Source organism: Silene latifolia, chromosome 5 (genome assembly GCF_048544455.1).
Source record: "Silene latifolia isolate original U9 population chromosome 5, ASM4854445v1, whole genome shotgun sequence".
Taxonomy (NCBI): Eukaryota; Viridiplantae; Streptophyta; class Magnoliopsida; order Caryophyllales; family Caryophyllaceae; genus Silene; species Silene latifolia.
In genome coordinates, this window is record NC_133530.1 from 15,849,503 (window position 1) to 15,868,268 (window position 18,766).

Sequence of the window (18,766 nt, forward strand, 5' to 3'; positions counted from 1 at the left end):
GAACATACCTTAATGACATATAAGATGGCATAGTAGCATTAACTAAGTCCGTAACATTTGGGTTTTACCATGACATGTAATAAGCAATTGATATATACTCAGCTCGTACTCCGTACAGTGCTCCCTACACTGTAAGGTGTGCCTATTCAAGATTTCAAGCAGCACTTTGTAGACAGATAATGAGTATGAATTTGCCATTGATGAATTGTTATGAATATGAAACTGAGAAACAAATAGAAGAGAAATAACACTATAAATTTGTCTTTCGAACTTAAGATTACACATAATCAATGCATATGATTATGTTTGATTATGTTATCCATAAGATATATGAAAAATGAATGAATTTATCATTAGAAAATTCATTAACTATGGTTCTTGAAAGGTAGAAAGGAGAAATTGGAGAAGACAGGGAATGGAGGTACTCGTATATTAGAATGACGGTTTGGTAAATGAAATTAAGTAGCAACGGCTTAGGGCTAATAGGTTAGGCGGGAAAATAATTAAGGAGGAAAGGACACATGTAAAACATGATGTCAGCTCGTTCTTGTTTTATAATTTTATATAGATATAGATAGATAGATATAGATATATAGATAGATAGATTAGGAGGCGTTTGGCAAAGGAGTAATAAGGAAAGGGAAAGAGAATGAAGCACCTCAATTGTTTCTCGAGAAAAAAGATTACGCATCGGATGTATTCCCTCAGTTGTTGAGTTTATATGTATTTTTTGAGCATTTAAAATTTACAAGTTCTATAATAATTTTTTTATAGCAAAACTCAAAATTAATTGAATTTATAAGTATAGTTTTTGACGAATTTTGTATTTTTTTCGCTTAATGTTTAAATGAATGAGCTCAACAACTTTATACTAAAAACTCCTATTTTTTAAAATAAAACTCAAAAAATTTATCATAAAATTAAAAATGTACAAAATCCTGATGAACTAGCTCTGATGTACAATCTATAATATCACAAATTCTCATTATAGACGGACACTATCCGTCTATACATATAGACGGATACCATTTTCCCTCACAAAATACCCATTTGCCCATAAAGTGGGAAGCACATGGGGGTGCCCCACCTTGTCCCCCTACCCATTTTATTAGAGGTCTTTACCCGTCTGTTCACCCCACCCGTCTATACCAAGACCTATTGCTATAATATACTGTCATTTCTCTTTGTTAGTGTTTGTTTGACACTTTTTTCTATTCCCTTTCCCCAATTTTTCAGAACGGGTTTACTCCAATTTCCTCTTTCAATTTTATTTTTATTGTTCTTTTTTTTTCTTCAAGTTCATTCAAAGTTTGAAATTTAAGTCTCGGTTTTAGTGACAGAGATACTTTTAGCACAACAGAATCAAAACCATAATTCGTTCTCACTCCTTCCGTCTCATTCAATAGTTTACACCTACTTTACTTTCTCTCCACAAAATAAAGTTAGTATAAACTATTCAGTAGGATTAGGGGGGAGTAGTTAAATTTATTTGATTTGATCAGTAATGCAACAAAAAAAAGTAATGGACAATTACAACACCTATGCAGACAACATGGACTCTGAAAATAATGGACACATGGTTACTTTACTTAGAGAGGGTGAATAAGTTTAACATAAAACACAACTTCTCATTTTATTGAACGGAAAACCAAAAATGAGAATAAATGTACCACTAGAATACCAGATACTCTTCTTAATCATCTCCATAGAAATTAACTCTTCACTTGATTGATTCATTTCATTCTTCCTCATTTTTAAGGGGTTCAATTCTAATGTTGGGAATATGTTGAATTTTGGGCCAGTCTTCTCCTGATGGCGATTGGCATCTCTCCTCAAGCTCCCTTGAGCATTCTTCAAGTCTTAGTGTCTTCAAGTTGGATAGGTTACTGATCTCGTGCGGCAGCGATTTCAATCTTGGGCATTCATATATTTCAAGGCTTTCGAGGGAGGTGAGGGTGTCAATCCACTCTGGAACGGACTCTAATGCTTCACAGTTGTATATTTCTAGGGTTGTCAAAGAAGACATACCACGAAACTCCTCAGGAAGACGCTCCTTTTGACTATCCCGAAAACATAGGCGACGTAGCATGGGGAGGTAGTTTTTGAGGAGGATGGCTGGTTGTCTCACATTTGAAGGACCGCATGTTTGCTCTGCTACATCCTCGGTTTTGCCACAAACAGAGAGAGAATGTAAAGAAGAAATACGTTGTAGAAACACTTGTGCCAACGAAATGACCACCTCCATGTCCATTGTCACTCTCTCCAATTTGGGAAATGCAGGCATCAATTTCAGGAGTTGATTCTGACTGCTATCTTGAGCAGACTCTGTCATACTCCACCATCCCTTCAACTCAGGTATGTCTCTGAGGATGAGTTGTGTAAGGGACGGGAATAAGGGAGCAGAAGGGCACTCGCCTGTTAGAACTACCATGTCGCTTTTGTTGCTACTACCATTTTCTTCTATGTACTCCACCTTATCCAATCTCTCTAACCAAAGAAATATAAGATGAGGGAGTCTTCCAAAGGAGCACATATTTATGCATTCTTTGCAATCGTGTATATAAATTTCAACCAGATTTGGAAGCCATAAATGGATTCCTTCTCTCATCCAACATGGCAACCTCCTTCCTCCATAGTTTTCTATATGCAGGTATTCTAGATTAGCACCGGGTTTGAGGTTCTCTAGCACCATCTCGTCTTCTATATTGCTCTCTCTAAATATCATAGTAAACATAGTAATCTCTTTCCTGTCCAGATTTGCAGCTTTGGCTTCTGACACTATATCCTTTGATCGATCAACCAAAACGATTTTCAACACGCCCTTAAGATTATCAAGACCGCCTAGGTCTGCCAGATCACCCGCCAATTTAGCCTTAGATCCATAGGGAGGAGTGAGAGAGTTTCTTGGTTTTCCCACAACAAAATGGCCTAGTGTTTCAAGACTCGTCAAACTTCGCAACCCCTTGGGCATATGACTCAATTTGAAACAGTTGAATAGGTTAAGGTGTCTCAGCATCACTAGCTTGCTTATGTCCTCGGGCAACTCTTCAAGGTTTCGACAATAAGATAGGTCAAGTAAGTAAAGATTCACTAGCTTGCTTATGTCCTCGGGCAACTCTTCAAGGAATTCACAGTTGGATAGGTCAAGTAAGTAAAGATTCACTAGCTGTGTAATCGAGTCAGGAAGTTTACGGATATAGTTGTCTGAAAAATCAAGATACCTCAAGTGGATCAGTTTGCCTAGTGATCTTGGCAGTTTATTAATCCCCAGCCTATGCATCCGCAGTACCCTCAACGACACCATTCTGAATATAGATATATCATTCAATGGGAAAAGTCTAACTTTGTACCAGCGGTTTACGGATGGAAGAGGGAGAAGGAAAGACTTCAACTGCTTTACTTTTAATAGTGACGATGGGACTTCCCAAACCGAGTCGTCTGCTAAATGGAATGATACATGACAAACTCTTTCATCAAATTCATTTGTATTTGAATCTGCCATCTTATACTTCAACCCAGCAATCGAGAGCACTAAATCATGCATCAGGTTGTGCATCTGAAAAAAGTCACGGTACTTACACCCATACCTGCCTGTAGAATAGAAAAATCCTTGATTTAGCAAGCACAACACATATCCTTCTCCCACCTCTTCTGGATTTTGGTCTGTGTACTCGGCTTCAACATATCCCATGGCGATCCAAAGACGAACGAGAGTAGTTTTTTCGAATCGGAATCCCTTTGGGAACAAAGAGCAGTATACAACACAGAGTTTTAGCCTTGTACCTAACTGATCGTAACTGAGTTTGAGTGTGCCCATGACATCACTTCCATAGGAGGCAAAATTTGAAAGCTGAGCATCCCTAAAAGCTCGCCATTCCTGAACAGTATGTTTCCCCGCTAAAAGGCTTCCAATTGCCCGTATAACAAGGGGAACTTTAGGACACATCTTTGCAATCTCCTTCGCGATGGCCTCCACCCCTGGCTCATGCCATTCTGTAGCAGCCACATATTGAAAGAGGAGTAATGAATCATCATCTCCTAAATCGCCAACAATTAATGGGTCTTGGGTCCCAATAATTTTAGCAACTGTTTTGCTACGAGTGGTAAGGAGAACTTTACTCCCCTGAGCCCCGACCCTGAGCAGTGCTCTCAGTTCGATCCATTTCCCTCTCAAACTGTCGTCATCCCACACCCCATCCAAAACAAGCAAAAATCTCTTCCCAGCAATTGTTTGATATAGACGCCGTTGGAGCTGATCAATCCCGCAGTCGAGAGCTTTTTCATCATCAGTGGCACACGTCACCATTTGCCGTAACACATCCTTGACATTAAAATCTTGGGTGGCGGAAACCCAAAGCTGCAAATCAAAGTATGTTTGAATCCTTTCATCATTGTACACATACTGAGCCAATGTAGTCTTCCCAACTCCACCTATTCCAACAATGGAAGCAACAGGGAGGACACCAGCAGCAGCGGAGGAGTCTAACAGCAAGCTTACCATCTTATCCCTGTCTCCATCGCGTCCGATTACCATATCAGTACTCATATAAGACCCCGTTACATTGCCCAATATTCGGGTTTGTTTCAAAGTTGAAGAGCTAACTATGCTTCCAAATTGGGCATAGTTTCTTGCAAAGCGACTGAGTTCCCCGGTAATACTGTTGATTTTCCTAGCATCCTTGAAGGGGGATACTAGCTGGTTTGAAGTAGAAAAGAACAAGCGTGCCTCTTTAGTGAACTTACTCCCTCCCATGAGTTGTTTCTGCTTGGTTTTTGTAGCTTTTGCATCTTGTAAATCGATTAACTTGGCAACTCCACTTTCAAGCTTCTGGAGCACGTCTCGTTGAGAATGACTGCACACCTGCGATGAATCTGCATCAAGAAGTGTAGCTTCAATTGTATTTTTGATATCCTGAAGCCCTTTTATTTGAGACTCAATGTTAGCTGCATCTACTATTATTTTCCAAACTTCAGAACCCACTTTCTCACCAATACTTTTAAGCAACTCAGTCACCATCGATTCCGCCATTTTGCTGTCCTCCCCGTCTTCTTAAGAGAAGATTTTGTATTTGATATCGATAACTTGATTTGGTGGATTTAGAATGAGGATTTGTGAGATGTGATAATAAAATCGTGAAACTGAAGTGGTTTGGAAGTTAAGGGGATGTTGATTGGTTTGTAGTTAAGAAAATGATATAGATTAATTGGTATCACTTTATTGATTCCAGCTTACTATCACTTTATTGATATAGTGAACAAGTAAATTTCGAGGAAACTAAGAGCACCCACATTGAAGAGGATACACCATCCTCTTAGGACTCTCTCTCATCTAAGAGGATGTCTTCTTCAATGCGATCATCCTCTAAAGATCCTCTTTCGAAGAGAAAAGGAAGACATCCCTATTTATGGAAAGATGTCCTTGTTTTTTTGCTTGTCGCGCATATATAAAGAGAAAAAGTGTGATGGGGTCCTACTTTAAAGGTGGAAAGGAGAGGAACACAACATCCTCTTTGATGTGGAGAAAAAGAGAGGAAGAGGATGAGAAATTGGAAAATGTGGCAAAAAATAAAGAAAATATTGTACCCAATGAAAAAATTGGAAAAATAAAGAGGAAGAAGACCTCCTCTTCAATGTGGATGCTAAGCATTATACTGTTGGCTTTATTATTGTGTTGAATTTTCTTATGAACATAAAGTTATGCACTCATTATTGTGTTGAATAAAGTTATCACTTTATTGATATAGCAATAATTTTCTTCCGACTTGCTACGCTAAATGAGTGGTTAGCACCTAGCAATAATTATTGATATAGCAATAATTTTCTTTTGACCAGTTGGCCTACAAGTTTTTGTATTATTGGGACTCCTGAATTGATGTTGGTAAGAGTACGGTAAAAAAACGGATTAATGGTGTTACTAGTACGATAACTTTGACTAGTGTTGGACACCGTTATGCAAATAAACATTGGAACTTCGGAGGTACTAGTCCAACACTAAGTACTGTATAATACTGATGTTTAGCAATTAAATTAATAAAGGATTATGTTAGACTTATTTTATTGATGATGACAAGTCCTTCGTTTAATTCCCTATGTTTGTTAAGCTGTTGACAGGTTTATATGGATAATACTTTCGCTGAAGACGTATGGAGCGTGTATTGCATGAAGACCTAATTTTTCGTCTCGGTCTAGTCATTTGTACGGATATGGAACTTGTGCTTTGGATTAATTCAAGATAGTATGGCTTATCTTTGAAATAGTTTTAACTAGCAAAAGGATTTTCAAATCATAAATACTTTGTTAAATTTGTTTTGAAAAGAAATAAATAAATTTGTTTTGAAAAGAAATAATTTATTTGACAAAGTATTGTTAGTGCTTCCATGTTTTAAGTAGTGCTTCCATAATTCAAGTAATGCTTCCTTCTTTTAGGTAGTGCTTCCACCTTTAAGGAGTGCTTCCTTCTTCTAAGGTGTGCTTCCCCTTTCCTACGGAGTGCCTCATTTTAAGGAATGCTTTCACTTTTCAAAAGCATAGTTGATTAGAAGTTTTCCACTATAAATATTCATTTGCTTGGCTTCTACGGAGTAGTAAACACATCAACAAAAACAAAAGAAATTATTTTTGGTGAAAATCCTTGAGAGCTTTAAACCGTGAGCTTCCCTTGTGTGCTTAAAACAATTTTTGCAAATCCCACTTTCATATGCTTTATTAGTTGTTTTGCAAAATTTCTTTTTAAGCCATCCTTTGAATTAATTTCTAAAGGATAAGTTCTCATATTCATTAGGAAATACTATCTCCATTGTTCCAATTGTTAAACCATATAAGGAGATATTTTATGTTGTAATTTTCACTTTTGTGAGAGAGAGTTTTTGGGGTACGGGTTGTACTCGAGTCGCACGATCGGGTTGATCGTGGGGGTTTGCTTTGTAATCGGGGTTGGTTATCAAGTAAACATTAATAAAAGAGAGGTGGACGTAGACCTTTAGAGAGTAGGTCGAACCACGTTAAAAATATCGTGTGTTGTGCTTTCTTTTGTTTGGTTTTCGTTTCATTTTGTTATTTGTTTTCGTTTATTCTCTTACGCGCTCAAACAGTACTGCACAACTCAGTTGTTTGAACAGTCACCGAGACTGTTCATATTGCCTGTGTACTAATCTGCGATAAAACGAAAACAAATCTTTTGCTTATTTTTCGAATTTTTAAAAAGGGTACTTAATTCACCCCCTCCCCCTCTTAAGTACCGGGTCAATAAACTCAACAAGTGGTATCAGAGCCTCGTGCTCTTGATTGCTTTACCGCATAGAGTTTGATCCTTTGAGTTTATTTTTATTTTCGAAAATGAATTCCAAATCATCAAATGTCCTGTCTTCGATGGCACGGACTATGGTCGGTGGAAAAATCGCATGATGCATTTCATTCAAGGAATAGATTATGAATGTTGGGTCATCATTCAAAACGGTCCACTTGCGATTACTGTCACTAATGCAACTAATGTGGTTAGTGAGAAAAATCCAAAGGACTACGACTCCGATGACTATAAGAAAGCGGAGAAGAATTCGAGGGCTATATCACTTCGCAATCCCAGATCGGTGATTCCGAGACTAGTCGGATTGCGGGGTGTAAAACGACCAAAGAAATTTGGGACAGTTTAGAATTAGCTTATGAAGGAACTGATAGAGTTAAGCAGCAACGTATCGATATTCTTACTACTCAATATGAGTCTTTCAAAATGTTTCCAAATGAGTCGATTAAAAGTATGTCTTCTCGTCTTTCAAATATTCGTAATGAACTTGCAAATCTCGGTAAAACCTATGAAACTCAGGAGATTCTCAGAAAAATTTTAAGGAGTCTTTCTAAAAGATGGTTACATAAAGTTACGGCTATTGAGGAGGGAAGAGACTTTCCTACTCTCACCTATGAGTCATTAATTGGTTCTCTTATGGCACACGAGAATGTTCTCGTAGATTATCCCGATGAGGAACCTAAAGCTAAGGGGATGGCCCTCAATGCCTTCTCAAGTGATAATGAAAGTGATCTTGAGGATGAAGTAGCCTTGTTGTCAAAACGAATTGCTAAAATAATTAGAAAACAAAATCAAGAAAAGTTTGACAATTTTAAATCTAGAAAGGCTAGTCCTTCAAAATTTTCATCTTCTTCTTCTTCTTCGTCACGACCTATCTCTAGAATGGGCTGCTTTAAATGTGGCGATAGGGATCATCAGATCCGAAACTGTCCTAAATGGGAAGAAGAAAAATCTAGAGATAAACGTGAGAAAACTAAGCAGGAGTACAAACGTGCTATGATTGCTGCTGTTTGGGGTGAATCTGATTCTGAGGATGATGAACCTTCCAAAGAAGAGAAAGAAGAGAAGCTCTGCCTTAGAACAACCTACAAGCCGAGATCACAAAGAAAGACTCAAAAGGACTCTCTAAGATGTCTCATGGCAAATTCGGAAGCATCAGAAAGTGACTCAGATAACGAGGTAAGTATTTTGAATCTTAAAGATCAAATTAGACTTTTGCCTAAAAATCAAATTATAAAATTACTAGATGAGGCACTAGATACTAATTATGAACAAGGTAGACGTCTTGATGCTATGCAAATTGAAATAGAGAGTATTGCAAGTGAGAACATTGATTTGAAATACGATCTCAAGAGTATGTCAAACGAACAAAGAGACCGATCTGTCCATGATGAACTTTCTGCAGAGAACGAAATTTTAGCCATTAAAGTCCACGACTTAACTAATGAACTAAATAAGGTTAAAACTCAAATAGACGACCAAATCTGTTCAAAATGAACTTTCTGCAAAAAACAAAATTTTAGTCAAAAAGGTCCATGATTTAACGAATGAACTAATTGAGATTAAAACAAGACATGTTACTAGTTCAAACACATATTATTCAAGTTTGTTCCAAGTTTGATAGACTCAATTCGATTATGATGCTTTAATCATTAAAAATAAAGACTTGTTATTACGAGTAAGCAACTTGGAATTTGATTTAAATAATGCTCGTAATGTGGCCGCTAAATGGGAAGGAAGTGAGGTGGTGTTAGACTTTCTAGTTAATCAATCTAAAAACACCAACAAGCTTGGATTAGGTTATGATCCACGTTCTGATTCCAAGCAATACGATCATCAATATCGTACCGTTTGGGTTCCTGAACAAAAAGTAAACACACCTCATGACCGTCCAAAACAGAATGACTCTGTTTCGATAGCATCAAACGACCGAACTTTATGAACGAGATTTTCGCAAGCGTAAGTACGTGGGCCTACCTGAATATATTCTTTGCAAATTTTGTGGTAAGACAGGACACGTATTTAATGCATGTAAAAAACGACTAAACTATCTAGATAAGAACTTTCGTGTTGTAAAGAAAATATGGATTAGGAAAGATGTCTTAGATTTGGTTCGTCATAACAAGGGACCCAAGCTTGTTTGGGTTCCTAAAACCTCTAACTAATTCTTTTTATAGGGCCTGAAGAGAGGAAGCAGCCGTTGGTATCTAGATAGCGGATGTTCACGACATATGACAGGTAATAGAAATCAATTTCTCTCTTTATCGGCCCATGATGGTGGAAATGTGACATTTGGAGACAACACAAAAGGTGAGGTTGTTGGTATTGGCAAAGTCGGTAAGTCTCACACACTTTCCATTGATGATGTCTTTGCTTGTTAGAGGTCTAAAACACAACTTGATTAGTATATCCCAATTATGTGACAAAGGGTACAAGGTTGAATTTCATAAAAATTTTGTTATGTAATAAAGGGAAGTACTAATGAAATTGTGCTTGAAGGTAATCGAGTGAATAACATTTATATGGTTGATTTAGAAAAAATTCCAAAAGAAACCATTAATTGTTTATCTGTGATGCAAAACGATCCTCATTTATGGCATAAGAGATTCGGACATGTCGGCTTTTCTTCAATGAACAAATTGTGCAAACTTGAACTAGTTGATGGTCTACCATCTATGAAATTTGAAATTGAAGGACTTTGTGATATTTGTGCTCGTTGTAAACATGTCCGAAGCTCTTTTAAGTCCAAAAAATTTGTTAGTACCACCAAGCCTCTAGAACTCATTCACATGGACTTATGTGGTCCGATGAGGATTAGAAGCCGAGGTGGGAGTCTTTATGTGTGTGTTCTAGTGGATGATTATTCCCGGTTTGTTTGGACATTATTCTTGCATGCTAAAAGTGAAACTTTTGAAGAATTTCTTGTCTTGATCAAAAAACTCCAAAACAAACTTGGTCGAAATTTAGTCTCCATTAGAACCGATCATGGTACCGAATTCAAAAATGATCCTTTCACGAGATTTTGCAGGGAACATGGCATTGAACACACTTTCTCAGCTAGAAGGACACCACAAAGAAATGGAGTGGTGGAAAGAATGAACCGAACTTTGGAAGAAATGTCAAGGACCATGCTACTTTGTAGTGAACTTCCAAGAAACTTTTGGGTAGAAAGTCGTGAACACGACTTGCTATATTCATAATCGTGTTTCCATTAGACCTATCCATAAGAAAACGCCTTATGAGCTTCTTTATGGGCATAAGCCTAATATTTCACATTTCCGCTGCTTTGGGTCAAAATGTTTTGTTCACAATAATGGTAAAAACAATTTAGGAAAATTTGACCCTAGAAGCGATGAGGCGGTTTTTATTGGATATTCAACAAATAGCAAAGCCTATAAAGTTTACAATAAAAGAACAATGTGTTTTGAGGAAAGTGTGCATGTAATTTTTGATGAAACTAATGTGCTTAATGCCGAATTGCAGGATGATGATGATTTTGAAATAGGTTTCATGCAAGATGATGCCCCTGAAATGGAAGAAGAACCCTCGTCCTTGGAGGAATCTAATGCCGAGACGTCCACGAACTCGGGGGAACGTAATGTAACAAAGACAAAGTGTCAAACGGAAGGAACAGTACTGGACTCGTGTAGCGAAGCAGAGGGGAAGCATGTCCAGTAAATGATTCAAATCGGGCGTCTAGCGGACTCCAAAGACGCCCGAGATTGCCAACGAAACAGAGATGATTGCATGCATACGTACATCGTTCGTAATTCAAGTGAACGTAACCCTTCGTTCCAAAGAGTTGGAAGCATCAAAGCTCACACCCTTTGCACGATGTCTTAACCGACATTCGTGACCGGAATTACGACAAGATCTTCTTATAAAAACTTTTGTGCTTATTATAGTTTCTTGTCTGAAATTGAACCAACTAATATTAATGATGCTTTGAAAGATCCAAATTGGGTTCTAGCTATGCAGGAAGAGCTCAATCAATTTGAAAGAAGCAAAGTGTGGCACTTGGAACCAAGGCCAAAAGATCGTTCGATCATAGGAACGAAATGGGTGTTTTGAAACAAGTTAGATGATGGAGGCGTGATTGTGAGAAACAAAGCAAGGCTCGTTGTCCAAGGATACAATCAACAAGAAGGCATAGATTATGATGAGACTTTTGCACCAGTTGCTCGACTTGAAGCAATTCGCCTTCTTATTGCCTTTTTGCGTTCATGGGTATTAAACTATTCCAAATGGATGTTAAGACCGCGTTTCTTAATGGCTATTTGGAAGAGGAAGTGTATGTTGAACAACCTCCCAGTTTTTTAGATAGTCGCTTTCCTCATCATGTTTTTAAATTAGATAAGGCACTTTATGGTCTTAAACAAGCTCCTAGAGCTTGGTATGAGAGATTATCAAAGTTTCTTATTGAAAATGGCTTTCAAAGAGGATCAATTGACAAAACACTATTTTTAAAACCGGAGAAGGATGATTTGCTCATTGTTCAAATTTATGTTGATGACATTATTTTTGGAGCAACTAATGATCTATTATGCGATTATTTCTCAAATCTTATGAAGTCGAATTCGAGATGAGCATGATGGGCGAATTAGGATTCTTCTTGGGATTACAAATCAAACAAACTCCTCATGGTATAATGATCCATCAACGAAAGTATATCAAAGAGATGCTAAAGAAATTTGGGTTGGCAGATGCAAATTCATTTGATACTCCCATGGTTGCTACACTAAAGCTTGACAAAGATGAAAAAGGTAAAAGTGTAGACGAAAAGGTATATCGAGGTATGATTGGTTCTCTTCTATATCTTACTGCAAGTCGACCAGATATCCTTTATAGTGTGTGTTTGTGTGCTAGGTTTCAATCAAATCCCAAAGAATCACACTTAATTGCTGTGAAGCGCATTTTTAGATATTTGATTGGAACCCAGGACTTATATTTGTGGTATCCTATGGATTGCGATTTTACTCTCACGGGGTATTCAGATGCAGATTATGCAGGTTGTTCAGTCGAGAGAAAAAGTACCTCAGGTGTGGCTACGTTTGTAGGACCGTGTCTTATTTCTTGGGCTTCCAAGAAGCAAAATTCGGTCGCGATGTCTACTGCTGAAAGTGAATATGTTGCAGCAGCTCAATGTTGCTCTCAGATTTTGTGGGTAAGACAACAGTTGCGGGATTACGGTATGACAATTAATTGTGTTCCTATTTATTGTGACAATACTAGTGCAATTAATATTTCTAAAAATCCCGTTCAACACTCCAAGACAAAACATATCGATATTCGTCATCACTTTTTACGAGACAATGTGGAAAAAGGAAACATAGTTTTAAAATTTTGTCCAACCGAAGATCAGTTGTCCGATATTTTTACTAAACCATTAGCTAGAGCACAATTTGAGAAAATCCGATTGGAATTGGGACTACTGAATAGCAGATCATAGTCAACGTCATCTAAACTAATCCCTTATATGATTGACTAGACAGGAATGTGAAGTACGATGAGTTGACAATATGTGCGCTTATCTGTTTTTAGCTTAAGCCTTGCATTTTATCACATCTTTTAGTAAAATTCAAAGCAATTTCTCGAATTTCGTTTCAAGATATGTTGAACTAGTAGATTTGACTTGATAATTTTGGCAACCTACTTATACTTTCTGAGGAATAGAGCTTTATAAACTGGTGACATTCATGACCGGTTTCATCTAGGATTGTGAGTAGTTACTCCCTGCATATCGTGTAACATTATTTGCACAAGTATGACATCTAATTACTTATTGCCTGCATACATTCGGGTTTGTGGATGGTATCACATGTTGGAAAATGCTTGCAATTCCCTTTTCTTACTTTTTAACCATTAGCTCCACATTAGCCAAAATTGCCAGTTGACCCATAAACTACACCCAAATTTAAGCCTACCTTGCGTTGAGCTAGCTTAGTGTTGTTTATTGTGGTACATGTATTATTGTATAAATTTTGGTTCGTATTATTGTTTTGACGTTGGTATTTTGAAAAATTGGAGTTATGGAGTTGAATTGGATTACTGGACTTTAGCAAAAAAAAAAAAAAAAAAAAAAAAAAAAAAAAAAAAAAAAAAATTGGTTTACTTCCCATGTTTTATTCATATTATTTTGGGGAATATTTTTATGCTAAATTCGGCATTGTACTTCGTTATGAGAGTTAGAAGATGGGATGCTCTTATTTGGTTAGGTAGCTCGCTCAACGGTTTACCTCCTCTTATCCATATTGTTTTGCCCCTTCTTCTCCTTAGCCTCACTTATCCAGATTTTGAAAGTATTCGGCATGTGATAGATCTTGAATGGTTGGAATGTGTGTGTACGGCAGCTAGAATTACTCATCATACTCAATTGCATGCACGATTATGCTGGTCGTAGTTTAGGCGAGTGACTATATTCTTTCTCTCTCTTTTACATATATACTTACCATTTGCTTTGCTGAGAGACGCGTGACCTGGGAGAGTCCGATTTTGATAGTCTTGCAAGGTCCACAGTTCAACTGTCTTTGAAATATGCATAAATTCGTTTGCTTTGATATTACTGCTGGTAGTTGATTCATATGCATTAAATTGGTTTAATTCTAATAGTCCATGTGTCTCTCTTTTTGCACTTCCTTCGCCTCTTTGATGATGTCAAGAGGGGGAAAAGTTTGAGATGAATGTTTGCACTAAGTAGTTGCTAGGATTTAGACCTTTGACCTTGGTGGTTTAAGCTCTTTTGACCTCTAATGCTATGGTTTATAAACTCTTTTAAATCTGATCTTATGCCGTTTCTAGTTTCCATATTTGTCTTGTGAAAAACTTGTCTTGGCCTACACTATTTTCACTTATGATTTATCTTTGGTAGCTTTGTTGAGGGGGAACTATTTCTTTAAGGAACTTGCCATCATCAAAGGGGGAATTTGTTAGACTTATTTTATTGATGATGACAAGTCCTTCGTTTAATTCCCTATGTTTGTTAAGCTGTTGACAGGTTTATATGGATAATACTTTCGCTGAAGACGTATGGAGCGTGTATTGCATGAAGACCTAATTTTTCGTCTCGGTCTAGTCATTTGTACGGATATGGAACTTGTGCTTTGGATTAATTCAAGATAGTATGGCTTATCTTTGAAATAGTTTTAACTAGCAAAAGGATTTTCAAATCATAAATACTTTGTTAAATTTGTTTTGAAAAGAAATAAATAAATTTGTTTTGAAAAGAAATAATTTATTTGACAAAGTATTGTTAGTGCTTCCATGTTTTAAGTAGTGCTTCCATAATTCAAGTAATGCTTCCTTCTTTTAGGTAGTGCTTCCACCTTTAAGGAGTGCTTCCTTCTTCTAAGGTGTGCTTCCCCTTTCCTACGGAGTGCCTCATTTTAAGGAATGCTTTCACTTTTCAAAAGCATAGTTGATTAGAAGTTTTCCACTATAAATATTCATTTGCTTGGCTTCTACGGAGTAGTAAACACATCAACAAAAACAAAAGAAATTATTTTTGGTGAAAATCCTTGAGAGCTTTAAACCGTGAGCTTCCCTTGTGTGCTTAAAACAATTTTTGCAAATCCCACTTTCATATGCTTTATTAGTTGTTTTGCAAAATTTCTTTTTAAGCCATCCTTTGAATTAATTTCTAAAGGATAAGTTCTCATATTCATTAGGAAATACTATCTCCATTGTTCCAATTGTTAAACCATATAAGGAGATATTTTATGTTGTAATTTTCACTTTTGTGAGAGAGAGTTTTTGGGGTACGGGTTGTACTCGAGTCGCACGATCGGGTTGATCGTGGGGGTTTGCTTTGTAATCGGGGTTGGTTATCAAGTAAACATTAATAAAAGAGAGGTGGACGTAGACCTTTAGAGAGTAGGTCGAACCACGTTAAAAATATCGTGTGTTGTGCTTTCTTTTGTTTGGTTTTCGTTTCATTTTGTTATTTGTTTTCGTTTATTCTCTTACGCGCTCAAACAGTACTGCACAACTCAGTTGTTTGAACAGTCACCGAGACTGTTCATATTGCCTGTGTACTAATCTGCGATAAAACGAAAACAAATCTTTTGCTTATTTTTCGAATTTTTAAAAAGGGTACTTAATTCACCCCCTCCCCCTCTTAAGTACCGGGTCAATAAACTCAACAGATTACCTCATCTTTCTTGGTATCAACTCTTCTTCCTCCCATTCTCTTCTAAACACAAAATTTCCCAGCGTTTTTCTCTGGCTTTCTCGTCATGGCCACCAAACAGGCAAACAACCTGTCTATCATCCCTCCCTTGGCAACATCAAACACAACATCCCCATCATCGTTGACATGTAAAAGGCTCACTATGACTCGTGGGCAGAGCTTTTCTTTAATACTGCACAGGCTTTCGAAGTCGGGACCACATTTCCGCTGCACCATTAGGAGATGAGGTTGATACATCCGATGACGACAAGTCCTCTATTAGGCCAGCCCTATGGACTCGTCTCGATGCCATTGTTAAACAATGGATTTTCACCACCATCTCCCAAGATCTCCTCCTCACAATTCTTCAACCCGGTGCCACTGCCAAACAACTTTGGGACCGCACTCACGACATTTTTCGTGACAACAAAGTACAAACACACTCACTCCGTCCCCTTGGAGCGTCAATTCTCAACCACCAGGCTTGACAATTTCGCTACAGTGTCCACCTATTGTCAGGCTCTCCAGAGGGCTTACCAACCTGTCCTGAGATGACAGCAATGAGACTATTCCCAAGAAAAGTTGTCTTCAAGAAAGCTATCCTAGAGCCATTGATGTGCGATGCCTCGTCTCTACATATATCACAGAAGAGGGATACATCAAAATCAGCAGAACAATAAATAAAACACTGTTCACATGTGAAAAACACCGATAAAACCACAAGAATGTAATCTCAGGGACTACGGGAATCATGATAAGATTTGTTAGCAGAACAGCTCAATAGATCAAATATAAACTAATCACAGAAGTTACCTTGATTTCTAAATTTGCAACAGAAATTTTACGTCATGATCTATTAAGTAATTCCCATAACGATGATCACTAGACACCTATCCTATTGTTGAAACTCGAAAGGGCACAATTTACAATCAAACATTCAAACATGACGACTATCTCTGCAGGAGTCTGGCTAGTTTCAACTCCGATAGGATCGTATTTTAATTTGACTTTTAGGCTAAGTAGCTGCAATTGATTACAATAACAACAAAATAATGTAAAACGTAATTGGTAGACCACAACTTACTAAACCATTGCGAATCACGTCTGGTAAAAATGATACAGTATTTTAACTCACAGACACAGATGCAACTATTTCTTCTTTATAATATGTACTTGAACTAAGCTCAAGCTCATGATAAATCTTGCAAGCCGATCTCAACATTTGCATTGATTTTGAACTGTAGTTATATTACTCTAGCAGTCTAGAGCTTAGGTTAGCTAACCATTCGACGGAGTAGTTACATTCCTACCAACAATTATGAAATGAACAACGGTGAATACATGTTAATGCCTTTATGAAGCAAAGAATAGAAAATCGTCTCCATAGTTGGATTTATGAGCTTATAGCTATCTTTCAGGGCTTGCTTGGGATGAGAGTAATTATTAAGGGAGTATTAGAGCTAAAATGAACTAAAAAATGGAGGAAAGGGATGGGGGTTGGAGGTAGAAATGGATAGAAATGGGGAAATATAGTGTAAAAGTCCCTCCATTAAGGGAGTAATTGTTACTCCCCTCCCCCCTCAAATAATGCATTACCTCCTTGTGGAGGTAATAATTCCTCCCTCAGCTCCTTTTTTTCCACCCCCCACAACCACCACTAACCACCAATCTCCTCCCATTTCTTCTTATTTTAGCTCCCATTACTCCCGTAATAATTACTCCCATCCCAAGCAAGCCCTCAGTGGTTATCTAGTTATGCCGAAACAATGTACTCGTACTTTACAACGCAAACATGGTGAGGCATCAAAGAATACACTGGTAGATGCCATTAAAAGCCATTGGAAAGACAGCCACTGCCAAGACTGGATTAATTATTAGTTATTACTCAGCATAAGGATACTGATAATCTAAGGATTTTGCATGGATAACGGAAATACAGTAAGGCAGGTTGCATACATTGCTCAACATATATACATAGCATACAAAATGTCACATTTTTTCGATTTCATCAATTAATAGAATCTGAAAACAGTATTTCCTTAATACGGAGTAACAAACCCTAAATTCTTCACCAATATCATCAAATCCACAAATCACATTCCATGTAAATAATCGGGAAATTGAAAATTACTGTTTTCATTTTCAGATTCCATGGAAAACTAATCATAACATCTAAATTCCATCGAAACACAAAATTAACAAATCACAAATTGAAATGGCGGAAAAAGAAGAATAAAATAGTTACCTATGATGAGAGAGTAAACGAGGAGGTAATTGTAGCGACGATTTGGTGTATTCAATTGTAGCGAAGACTGAAGTTAAAGATACGAAGAAGAAAAGGTAGGACAATATCTCCATTGTTGTTCATCAGAGAGGACTGAGAACAAGAAAGAAGACGTTGTACGGAGTAATTATTCGGTGATGGCCGATTGATGGATTTAGTAGGTCCTCCACGGGGCGAACCGGTATTCCGGACCGAGTTTTTACATTATTCTAATCGTTGCATTGGACCGAATAGATGTTTTCAATCAATTTACGGGTTTGGATTTACCTGGTTAAGTAGAGGTCAATAAGACTCCACTTCCCTCTGCCTCCACCTCATCCTTAATTTAGCAGGTTGTGAATTAAAGTTGTCTCAGTATAATCGTGCTGTTTATTACAGTACTTTCGTTTTATTTTTTTATCCGAGTAATGTTAAAGCCTTATTTCGTCGAGGCCTGTCTTTTAAACATTTGAATCTTCTCAACGAGGCTCTTGATGACTTTGAACTTGCTGTGAAATTTCACATAACAAAGATGTTAATCGGGAACTCTTTTATTTTGCTGACCTTTTAGTTTTAAATGTTAATGGGAAACGGGTCTCTTCTCCTTACAATCCTTTGGTCTCGGTTAAGAAAGGTAAGAAACCTTTGCTACCCAATGATGTGGTAAATATATTTGAAATCCCTTCTGTTTTGGATGAAGCGTCTTATAGTAGCGTCCTTTTGCTATAGATGATGTTTTTTCTTCTCCTGCTGCAATTACAACTTCTGCTATTGAATTGGAGGAAGATATGCCAAGTTCGAGATCTCATACAGGATGGGTTTGTTAATCAGAGTTGGAGTATTAGTCAAGGGGGTTATAGTGTCAGCTCTTGCTATAATTGGTTGAGAGTTAAAAGGAATCATGTTCCTTGGAGTAAGTCTGTATGGAATTCCATGGCTATACCAAAGCATTCTTTTATAGCGTGGATAATTGCCAATGAAGCTCTGATGCTGAAACATAAACTGTTCAAACTTCATATAAAGACCGATGATTTATCAG

At 37.3% G+C, this 18,766-nt stretch overlaps 2 protein-coding genes across 4 annotated transcripts; one reads left to right on the plus strand and one right to left on the minus strand.

Moving 5' to 3' along the window:
- Positions 1–1,560: 1,560 nt before the first annotated feature.
- On the minus strand, positions 1,561–17,975 carry LOC141656839 (disease resistance protein RGA2-like). Of its 3 annotated transcripts, none has more exons than XM_074463913.1 (4): positions 17,710–17,975; positions 15,447–16,096; positions 4,828–4,872; positions 1,561–4,787 (listed from the first exon to the last, which is right to left on the minus strand). In XM_074463913.1, the coding sequence occupies exons 2-4, from the start codon at positions 15,449–15,451 to the stop codon at positions 1,739–1,741; spliced, it is 3,099 nt and encodes a 1,032-aa protein (XP_074320014.1). In that variant the 5' UTR covers positions 15,452–16,096; positions 17,710–17,975; the 3' UTR covers positions 1,561–1,738. The 3 variants fall into 3 exon arrangements, with proteins under 3 accessions (XP_074320014.1, XP_074320015.1, XP_074320013.1); XM_074463914.1 differs by having other exon boundaries at positions 4,828–4,861; positions 17,710–17,974; XM_074463912.1 differs by having other exon boundaries at positions 1,561–4,861.
- Positions 7,635–10,978, plus strand: LOC141657911 (uncharacterized). Its single transcript, XM_074465307.1, has 3 exons — positions 7,635–8,479; positions 9,478–9,666; positions 10,784–10,978. Exons 1-3 carry the CDS (start codon positions 7,727–7,729, stop codon positions 10,976–10,978), a joined length of 1,137 nt encoding a protein of 378 aa, XP_074321408.1. The 5' UTR covers positions 7,635–7,726.
- Positions 17,976–18,766: the final 791 nt, after the last annotated feature.

What these genes read in the sequence shown, in the direction of transcription:
- LOC141657911 (XM_074465307.1), top strand. Translation starts at nt 7,727, where the DNA reads ATGTTTCCAAATGAGTCGATTAAAAGTATGTCTTCTCGTCTTTCAAAT. An exon ending in AAAGTGACTCAGATAACGAG is followed by an intron (nt 8,480 to 9,477) that starts GTAAGTATTTTG and finishes TTCTTTTTATAG; the next exon opens with GGCCTGAAGAGAGGAAGCAG. An exon ending in ACACACTTTCCATTGATGAT is followed by an intron (nt 9,667 to 10,783) that starts GTCTTTGCTTGT and finishes GCCGAATTGCAG; the next exon opens with GATGATGATGATTTTGAAAT.
- LOC141656839 (XM_074463912.1), bottom strand. Translation starts at nt 15,482, where the DNA reads ATGGGAGGAAGAAGAGTTGATACCAAGAAAGATGAG. An exon ending in TTGATACCAAGAAAGATGAG is followed by an intron (nt 4,862 to 15,446) that starts GTAATCTGTTGA and finishes GATTCATCGCAG; the next exon opens with GTGTGCAGTCATTCTCAACG.